The sequence below is a fragment of the Bactrocera tryoni genome, chromosome 2 (genome assembly GCF_016617805.1).
Source record: "Bactrocera tryoni isolate S06 chromosome 2, CSIRO_BtryS06_freeze2, whole genome shotgun sequence".
In the NCBI taxonomy this organism is placed as follows: domain Eukaryota; kingdom Metazoa; phylum Arthropoda; class Insecta; order Diptera; family Tephritidae; genus Bactrocera; species Bactrocera tryoni.
Window position 1 is genome coordinate 10,004,700 of NC_052500.1, and position 10,804 is coordinate 10,015,503.

General features: G+C 35.5%; 2 protein-coding genes across 3 annotated transcripts; one reads left to right on the forward strand and one right to left on the reverse strand.

Annotated features, from left to right (window-relative positions):
- Positions 1-201: 201 nt before the first annotated feature.
- On the reverse strand, positions 202-2,788 carry LOC120768664 (protein sly1 homolog). 2 transcript variants are annotated; one of them, XR_005704794.1, is made up of 6 exons: positions 2,645-2,788; positions 2,345-2,504; positions 1,584-2,275; positions 810-1,519; positions 361-741; positions 202-264 (listed from the first exon to the last, which is right to left on the reverse strand). XR_005704794.1 is itself a non-coding variant. In XM_040095442.1 (5 exons), the coding sequence occupies exons 1-5, from the start codon at positions 2,670-2,672 to the stop codon at positions 412-414; spliced, it is 1,920 nt and encodes a 639-aa protein (XP_039951376.1). In that variant the 5' UTR covers positions 2,673-2,788; the 3' UTR covers positions 208-411. The 2 variants fall into 2 exon arrangements, 1 of the variants encoding a protein (XP_039951376.1); XM_040095442.1 differs by having other exon boundaries at positions 208-741.
- A 718-nt stretch (positions 2,789-3,506) lies between these two features.
- Positions 3,507-9,216, forward strand: LOC120767189 (out at first protein). The gene is made up of 4 exons (XM_040092988.1): positions 3,507-4,131; positions 6,671-6,784; positions 7,672-7,990; positions 8,146-9,216. The coding sequence occupies exons 1-4, from the start codon at positions 3,979-3,981 to the stop codon at positions 8,424-8,426; spliced, it is 867 nt and encodes a 288-aa protein (XP_039948922.1). The 5' UTR covers positions 3,507-3,978; the 3' UTR covers positions 8,427-9,216.
- The last annotated feature ends 1,588 nt before the right edge of the window (positions 9,217-10,804 follow it).

Genomic DNA, 10,804 nt, shown 5'->3' on the forward strand with positions numbered 1-10,804 from the left:
TACTTCCTTTGAATTATTACATAAAATAAATGTAATCAAGCTACATACTCATATAATAAGGCGTGATTTATAAAATAATAAATTTTAAATGTAATGTATCAATATTTTTATGTATCCCCATGCAACTCAGTTACATCTGGGCTTTCATTTATGTTTGTATATAAGTATATAATAAATTGTAGAAAACAAGAAACCAATGCCTACAAATAAAAAGGTGCTACAGCACTGAAAGAGCAGTGTGATGGTCATAAGACGCTGCCAGCACTACAATATGTGCAATTTATTCGTTGATGCAAAAACAAAAACAAAGTGAGAAATTAGAAAAATGATCAACACTACACTCCTTTTTCCGTTTTTTACCGTTCAACAGCATTTCAATTTGGCGTGTACCCTGTATCTGCTTTGCCGTTCCTAACTCAAGACTGGCGCCTGTATTTCTCTCCCCAATGCCGATAGCTCTTTGAGGAAAAGTTTCGCATTGCTCAGCGTCGATGCGCCATAGATGATGCGCTTATTGACATTAGCCGTTTGCTTTTGTTTGATGTAGTCCACCAAATTTTGGTATTCAATATAATTGCCACCGCCTACGATGAAGACGACCGCATCTTGGAATGGTGCACGATTCTTTGGTAAGACATCGCCGCCTTTTAAGAGTTTGGGATCCAAATAAAGATAATCATCGGTTTCCGAATTGCTGCGACATTCCATCACCTGTTCGGTGATTTTCGTTACCGGCAGACTCTAAAACGTGGAATAAGGGAAAGCGTATTCAATTTATAGCGCTCATTACATATATTTTCTGTACATACATGTCTTTTGACGACCAAATTCTTGACACCCTCCATCACAAATGATGAGCCTTGCGATACCAATTTCGAGAACATAGAAACGGTACGTGTACCACCGCCCTCGTATTGCGCAGCTTGACTGAGTGCCGGTGAGCGATTCATAATACCCTTCCAACGCTGTACATATGCAAGTGGCGAAAGATCACAGCCGGCCTCTTGTAGCGCTTCCTTCATGCGTTCAATTTCAAATTCGGGTACATTTTGCGCACATATATAATAGATGATGAACAGTCGCAACTTATCTTCGGGTAAGCCGAATTCAGGATCTTTCAGCAATTCCAGTAACGGTCTATCAAGCGTTTGTTTCGACATGATTTTCTCCTCTAACTCAAAGAAAGAATCCAAACGACGCGCTTTTATATAGTTTAAGATTGCGGTGGCGATTTTTGTGTGCATATCAATGAGACGCTTCTTTTCCATCAATTGTGGCAATGAATTGACAGCGTTGGTGAGACGTGCCGTGGTATCGTTAACCATGGAGAATGCCACTTCAGTTTCACCATCAATGCCCATAGATGTTTTCAGGCGTTTGATTTCGTCCTCTGAATTGCGATAGGACTCTAATTCTTCTTGTATGGCTTCGGCCACTGTAGGGAAAGGACTGCCTTTGTGCGTCACCCAAAATCGATCATTGCGATCAAGATCGCAAGCTTTTGGTTTCTTACGTGTACCTAAAAGAAACAATAATGTTTGTTAATAAAATGAACTTAAGGTAACAAAATTATAAACAAATACCCGTGTTTGTTGCACTGTCATCCTCGACGTAAACTAAATTTAGTCCCAATTCTAGTACATCGTGCACCAACGCTTGATAAGACCATGTGTGATGTAATGGTGTGGCTAAATCTAAATTTCTATCCAACAACAACAGCACGGGACGTTGGAAACTAAATACACCACCACCGGCTTGCGTGGCATCCATGTGAAAAAGATTGGAGCGCGAATCCCATAGGTTCTCACGCAATTTCTTCTCCAATTTACGTGCCACCATCTCTGCTGCGCTATTACGCGGACAACGTATAATTGGCACGTTGCCTAATGTGACAAATACGGCAAATAGTGAATCTACTATAGAGTCCATTAATGCCTCCATTTCCTCATCGCGCGTATTTGCACGATTTATGGAATAATAGGACAATTGCTCACTCTTCTGGTGTTTCAATATGAAAAAGTCATCTTCTAAACTGATAAAGTTCACATATTGATCGTATACACGATGTATGTTAGCCACACAACCGGCTTGCAGTGCGGCTGCAGCCAAATCTTCAATTTTTTGTCGCGTTATGGGCGCCAAAAAATTCAAATGGTAAACATCGTACAACCCGTTACCAAAATCCTGCTGAATACGATCCAAATTTTCATCGGTTGGCAAGCAAAAGTAAACGGCAGGCACATCTGGTATAGAGTCACGGTCGGAATGTAGTTGTCTAAAATGAAATTTGTATAATTTGCATTTTTGTTGTGTTGTCTCATAAAATAATATTTCCTGAACTCACACATGTAAGGTCACGCCTAGTTCGCGTAACTCTTTAATGGAAATTATAGGCGAAATGATGTCCTGTCCAACCCGATCAAAGATTAATATTTTCCATACTGGCTCTGCAGCTAACATTTTCGGCTGCTGCGTATTCAGATTGAGCATCTGCTTTATAGCATCTGAAATGGTTAATTATAAACTTGTATTATATATGTGCAAAATATATAATAGTGAATAGAGACTCTATTTTGCTAGTTCATTCTTCTTTTCTTCGATGGGTTTTGTATTATAAACTTTGTCAATGTAACCAGCCACTTACTTATTTGTCTGTCACGTAAAGTTAACATATTTTACGGATTATTACGCAGCTTTTAAAAAATAAATTATATACACTTTTATCTAAAAACAATTACTAATCATCAACCAATAAGTTTTTTACTTTTAAGCAACTTTTCACATATTTGATACAGCTGTGAGCTGTCAAAACGACTATACCACGTATTCATTCTAACAAAACGCATGGTTGCATTATGTCCCGTTCAAAAGTTTTTGAAAAATTTCAAATTTGTTAAAAATAAACAATAAGGCACTTTTTTAAATAAAATATAATAAATTAATTTTGAAAAATTATTTTTAAAGATTTGCCACCAATTATTTAACGAATGAACATTATTTTTTGATTTGGATTCAGCTTCAATTTAGGAGACACCGCAAACCAAATATTTTCCTAGAGGCTCCCGATTTATTGGTGGAATTGTTGATTTTTTTTTATTATTTATTAATTGAAAATTTAACAGAATATCTTTCAAACATATACTGCAATGTACCATTGACTATTCTGATGGAGTTTGATTGTTTTATCAAAACAAACATTGTAAAAATTATGCGAATTGATCCTGGTTTGCCCTCAATAGGTTATATGATTTGCAAGCTTGCTCAAAGTTTTTCCTTTTCCAAAATATTTTCAATTAAATCGAATATATTGCAGTATTAAGAGGGCAAATATGTCAAAAACTTATCGCCTTCGGAACGCTTCCTAATAGTTACAAACCATAGCCAATTGGCAGCTTTCTTCTACGCTAGTGGCTCTCAAACTTTGAAACATGCAATTTTGGAGACTTTTCAAAGGCTACTTCGCGTGCATTGCAATTTCCTGCCAGTCTTTTGGAATATGGCGGATTAATAAGACGTGAAATTAGTGTAGTGAGCGTTGCGATATTTATTTAAGATGAAGAAATAAATATGGAATAGCCGATACGCGAATTTCCTGAACATGTGCACCTAGTTAATTTTAACATACGCTAAATATAACAAGTTAAATAAAGAAGTTGCCGTGATAATTTTAAATATCGAAATTGTCGTGAAATGCCAATTATGGTTGTCTCGTGTTAAGTGACGCTCGTGCACGAAAGCAATGCTTCATTGTACTGTGTAGAATTAAACGCCGTTAGTTCGGGGAAAATGTGTGTGTTTATTACTTTGCTGAATCCCAAGTGCGCTTTCTATAATAATACAAATGTAAATTACCAATAAAACATATTCATAATACAGTGCATAACTCAATGCATTTTCGATAGAAGAAATAGTACAAAAAATTTGTGTTGAGGCTATTATATGCATACGTATATAGTAACTATATAGCTGTGTATAAACATGTGTTTGTGTATAAGCGGTATATACAGCATCACCCCACTAACCAGCGTGCTATGTCTGCGGAATGGAGTCCAACTCAACTTTATGTTGATAATATTTTTGAATCTTTTGCTGAATTCACGGAGTCAATTGCTCATCAATGTACAAAATCAAGTGGGTTGTGTAAAATATTGTCAATTTATTTATTTCCTAACATATTTTTTTGTAATATTTATGTACGAACATAAGTGATAAGTTTGAAATTTTTATTTTAATAATTTCGCGATAACCATGTATGTTAGTTCATAGTTCGGCTGTATTTATATTTGGCTCAAAATAATCAACTGAATCTTCTATACATGTTCCAATATATTTCTCGAAAGCTATATTTGTGAACTTAAGGGGGGAACTAGTTTCTGTAGCGGTAATAATAGTGGAATAATAAAAAAAAACGAGACGAGTATCTCTCAGCTGACTGCGACAATAGCGCAAAATTTCCAGCTCTCCAATGCATGTAAAAGTCTCCATAAATTTGCCGAACTGTCTATATTGACGAAAGAGAGGCATAAAGCAAATTGGACAAAGGAATTTAGACCATTTTTTTAATAATAATAAAAAATAAATTTATATACATACAAGTATTTAAAGATGTTTTCGTTTCATCCACTTTTACATTTACTAATACAATCTGTCTATAATAAATGCTAGACGCCAGCTGCCAATTTGATTCCTTTTAATACCTACCTACCTACCTACCTATTGTCCATTCAGGCTTGTGCTTCTTATAGCAGAACAAGGGTAAAGTACAAATTAATGTATATGCATGTTGTCCTTGAACTTGTGAGAATTTTAAAAGGTTTTATATCCCCGTTTTCAAGTAATTTCTAGCTAGCTGACAAGGAATATAAGGGCTTGTGTTGAGCATTTACAACAGTTTTACCATTTTTTCTCGTCTTAAATTAAAAACTGGTGAATGTTTACGTTCGATATGTGAGGTTTTAATTCAGTGATATAGCACGAAATTTAGCGGCTTAACTTGAACTGTAGCGTGTTCCTCTGTTTTAGATAAAAGCACGAGCTAATTTTAAATACGAGTTCGTTTGATACCATAGATTATATTATGCAGTGCAGTAACAAATACAAATAAATCGAATCCCCATTTAAAGAAACATTTATGCACTCTTCTGACTTAAAGCATTATACATATAACTTTCGCTTATCGCATGTAAAAACTGCATTCAAGGTTAGCTTTTCTATATGCAATGCCTTCCGACACTTTTTAAGCTTAAGATTTACCTGATTTGCTTGCCTCCGGCACGTTTACAAACATTTGAGTTTTATAAGTCTTACAAAGGGCAAGTACATAAGGAAACAAGCAGCCATGAACTTTGCGCTTTTTCGCTTTTCAGCAGTTCATTTATTGCATTTGCTTATCTGGTAACGCCTAGTATACAACGCCTGCTGCCAAAAGCCATTAGTTTAGACCAAGCCAAGTGCTCGTGGCTTCTAATGAGCCCTCTTAAACACACACAAAAAGTTTTTCCTTCACCTCCTTGTTGTGTCTTTTGTTTAGTTGTTTTGTTACTACTAGCTGTTTACACTAGGGTCAACTTAAATTAAGCTATTATGTTCAAAATAATGTCGGTATGTGAATATAGTGAAATAAATAAGTTCATTTTGGTTTCTACATGAAAGTGTGTTAATTAATTTTTTGTAGATATTTTTTGTAGAAATTAGTAATTTTAAGTAAGGGTCCAAGCCTATTATCAATTTTTTATCATTCCAAAAATTTTCCGACATTCAAAATGCAGTTTTCATAAGCCAATTGTCCGACAGGAGGAAGATTCACAGATGTACAAATGTTTTGAAAAAGTTTGGTATAATACAATTCATTTTAAATGTCACCTTCCCTTTTTTCCAGCGTCTTTTAATTTTTCTTACTTAGCATTTTCATCTTCAGTCTTTCATTTTTATCGCCATGAATTAAGGTACTTTAAAACCCTCTTTTGTTTAGCTTTCTTTTTATGCATTTTTTCCTAAGATTTAGTTCATGGACAAGTGTTTGTTTTGTTTACCTTTTGTTACCACTATGTTGATATTGTATTTAACTACTCTTCTCGCAGATTTTGTGCATATATAAATTTGTGTGTACTTATGTTTGACCTTTAGCAGCGAGTTTGCTAAAAATATGTATGTATATTTGTATGTATGTGTTTATGTAAGTTTGTATTTAGGAAAAATACGTAGTGCAGCTTTAATTTGTTTCCCGTGGCAAAGTTTTACTTTTGTGTGAGAAATTAAATTTAATCTGCGGTCTACTCGTTAGAGCCTAAAATCGATTTTTTTCTTTTTTGATTATACACAAGTATGTAATACAAGTCTATTTTCTTTTTAGATACAATTTAGATATTTTGAATTTTTTTGTGCAGTTTTTGTGTCGCAATATTTGTGTATTCATTAATATTCCAATTTATTTTTCACATTGTAATGATTTATAAATAAAATCTTTTTTTTTATTGCTTAACTATTGCAAAATTAATAGGGCAAATATTAATATTGATGCCCTTTGTTCCATCTATATGAAACCATTTATATTTTACAAAACCGAAAATTAATAAAAATATTAAATTTATATTTTATATAAATAGTTTTTTAATCAATCTTAGAATTATTTTTATTATTTATTTTTTTTCTGTTTTCTTTTCTTGAAAAGGGTGGTGAGGTCATACAAGAGAGCATCACTTCCAATGTCAGCGAAGACATAATTACTTTAGAGTTTCAAAAAACAGACGGCACGCTCATCACACAAGTCATTGATTTTCGAAATGTGAGTACTCGTATAATATGAACGGTATCTAAATGTACAGTAAGGTACTAATCTGTTCACGAATATATGAAAAATGTAATAAAATTGTATTTATGGCTAAGTCTTCAAACTAGTAAATTTTGTGTATTGTGACAACTAAAAACCATCAATTAAAATTCTTCTGGTAACGCCTTTTCTTTAAGTAACGGGATTTTACAAATTGCACGGGATAATTACAAAATTTATTAAAAGCGAAACTTATAAAAACTGTGTGAACAGTCTTGTGCGCTACAAACTTTTTTTACTTAAATTTCGGTGATTTCAAATCTACGTATTTTGCGGGAAAATACAAAATATCTGTCGGAATCATTACATCATTAAATCAAAACATTGTTTAGTAGTCCAGACTAGCGGTCGTCTCAATAAGCCATCTTCGACAATAGGAACAAAATCGTTTCAGGTGCTACAGGCATCTCCCTGGAGACCAATACAGTTTTTAAGAAGTTCCATACAGTTGATATCTTACTAGAAGATTCGAAAATCCGCGAAAAACAAGAGTGACTCTAGCCCACCTTCGCTCTGGGTATTGTAGCTACAGATTTGAAATAAACCCTGACATACAAAGTATTGCCTTTATGTATTAATATTTTACTTCTTAAAAAATACCAAAGGGGATTAAAACAGTAAAAAGCCGTACGGAGGACATACAAAATCTTAAAATTTAAAGTCCTTGGCCGGAATTAAAAATCTTGGTCCATTTCGGTTACGTTGACCCGACTCTCATGGGAACGAATTTTTTAAGTATTTGTGAACGGTTTAGACCCTTAGTGTATATTTATGTAAAAAAAATTACAAGAAAATTATATTTCGTAAAAATTACTATTTGTTGGCATTTTCTCTTAAAAAAGGAGGTGAAAATCGTGAAAGCGCTCGTGCTGGGCGAAGAAGAACGAGGTCAAAGTCAATATCAAGTCATGTGCTTTGTCACGAAATTTAATAAAGGTGATTTTATTTCATCTGATGCTATGGCTAAATTGCGTCAAAAAAACCCCAGTACGATACGTACACCCGAAGAGGATAAGGGACGAGAAACATTTACGATGACATCGTGGGTGCATCTTAATCGTTCGTTGCCAATAACACGCCATCTGCAAACGCTATGCGCGGAGGCGGCTGATGCGACGTATGTGCGTAGTGTCGATTTGAAGGCGTGGTCTGAATTGCCAGGTGTGTAAGCTTTTTCTAACTGTAAATTTATCTTATGCAATTGTTAGATTTTTAAAGTCGTTCTCTAAATGTATATACATCTACATATGTATCATACATATATTATATATTGTTTAATTTGTTTCTTTTTTGCATATTTTACGCTCTCCTTTCAGGCTCCTCCATATCCAGCCTCGAAGCGGCAACTGAGAAATTTCCCGATACACTTTTCTCGCGCTGCAATGAGGTTAGCGGTCTGTGGGCACCCTGTCTTTGCACGCTCGAAACCTGCATTGGCTGGTATCCATGCGGTTTGAAATATTGCAAAGCAAAGAATGGCGCCGGCGACTCGTCGGCTGCACAATCCAACTATCGTTGCGGCATTAAGACGTGCCGCAAGTGCAGTCAATTTACCTATTACGTGCGACAGAAGCAACAATGTCTGTGGGATGAATGACGCGGGCTGCATATGGGCTTTGGCAGTTACTGCAATCATAAAACTTGTACAGTGAATCAGTGGCCAACGACACCAACGCAAATAGCGGCAGTAACAACGTCAACAACAACAACGACAACTGCAACAACTGCAGTAGTAGCAGCCGCAGCAGCAGCAGCAGCAGCGGCGGCGGCGGCGATGGGCAAATCGTTACCGCTGTCCATGTCACCACATCGACATTGGTATGCTAATAAGAATATATATTGTGGCAGCAATAAACACTGCGTTTCGTACAACAACAATCGCGACTTTGCCACCGCGGTGGCAGCCAATCAAGAACAAATGTTTCTGCTGCAATTGCCATTGCTCTTCGTAGTATCGTCTTCATCGGATGCCGCAGCAGCTGCGACGACAGTAAACTATTGAAGCTGTTTTCGAAAACAAGTAAACCTTTTCTTTTCCTTACATTTAAGTAGTTTTGGTTAAGTTGCGTAGCGTAGTGTAAATACGTAGTTATATACATATATATAAGTAGTTATCTATATAAGCAATTTTTAGTATATTCGATAAACATCAATTGATTTCTGATTACGCGACAATTGTGTCATTTAAAATGCATATTTCTCAAAACTTTCGTGTATTCCTTGAAACGTCTTCTTGTTTAAATCCCAAACTGTATTTCTTTGAAAAACAAAGTGTATTCAAGACTGTTAATGTGTTAGTGTTATATAGTATATGATAATAAGTGGTATATCATTTGCGTCGGTTATGCAGAATATACCAAAATTCGAGCATTCCTCTACGCACACAAGTTGAAAATTATTTTGCGTATTTTTTCAGTCATTTATAACATCTTTCCTTTATTTTATCTAATCTAAAAACTTTAGCTTTTTATTTCTTTATCAAATTTAAAAAATTCTTCAAACTGGCAGCACTTGTGATGCAACCGGACATTCCAGGTGCCTGCCGTTAATTTGTAATAATTAATGCGTCTGCCATGGTCGTCATCAAAAGAGGGGGTTTCTCTTCCGAGGCTGTTGTTTCATTTTCATTGGGGGGCCTTTTTCACGTGGCGGGTCCCAAACCTAGCGTACAACCTTGGGGAGGGGTGATTCAAATTCTCACTTCCCGATGGACTGGTTATGAGGTGTCCACTAAATTATTTATGGATTCTGTATGTTTGTTAATTACATTCCAATGTCTGAATCCCTTAAGCTCTCCCTTTCTCGGCTTTTCTTTTGATCAAGTCCATATAATTCGTGAACATTTCGTCCGTCGTCATTCTTTTGGTACGGGACGATGATGGCGTGCAGTGTAGGTGTAAAAACAGCTTCTTCCTAAATTAACCCATTTACGCCCAAACCAAAACCATTGCAATTTTATTATATTCGTTTTTATTAATGTGAACATAACAACCATTTTAAACAGGTTCAGTAGTTAAAATTAACGAAAAAAGTTGAAAAGTTAACTTTTGAAGGTGTACTTTATTTAGTACAGCGGGATGATACACATGAACGGGGTGTATTGTTTAAACCAGCATATGCTGGATCAGTAATAAATGCGTGTTTAACCTTGCACAATATCAGATTAAAAAGAAATTTACCAATTCCAGACATAAACGTATCGTCAAATTTCAATATGGAAGTTGACAATTTGGAAGAGAATCGTGAAAATTATAGTGTGCTAAATCAAGGCAGAAGATGTCGGGATAATATAGTACGAAATTATTTTAACTAACTAATTATTTTTATTATAAAAAATTTCTTCCTGCTCAGCAAGAGTGGTTTTCACTTGTTCAAATGCACTGAAGAAAGTGGCAGTCTGTCGCATTCTGTCTGGTGTGGGCGATGGCACTGTATTGGGTTTGGTTGATGGCAGTGCAGCATTTGAGGTTTTTTGAGGTGTATCCAACACGTCATCAAGTGATTTCTGCACTTCTTCATCTGCACTATCATTCATCTAAATATGAAACTTTGTGATTAAAACTCAATAATTTTTTTTTGTTATACGAAGATATTACCACTTGAAACCCCGACTCCTTAGTAACGTCATCGCCATCAACAAGTGCAGTTGGGGAAAAAGTCGTAACACTTGCAGGTCCATACCATCTAGCGGCGCTGGCCCTTCAGAAGCAGGACGATTTCGAATGAAAGCACAATTGTACATACATGCATATGTTTATATAACATAAAATAAAACGATGAGTTTTCTTGGCAGCACTATGTGCTTACTGTGAGCTTTTATTTCAAACTGAAAACTTAATTCTATTGCAAGCCACCATCAAGCTTAGCTCGAGCCCTATAAGTGCCTAGTCATCAAAATTAGGTTTGCGCGTGTTTCGCTCACCTACCTAATAATTGGGAGAACGATTGAGCTAAGATTGCAATAGGAGTCTCAAC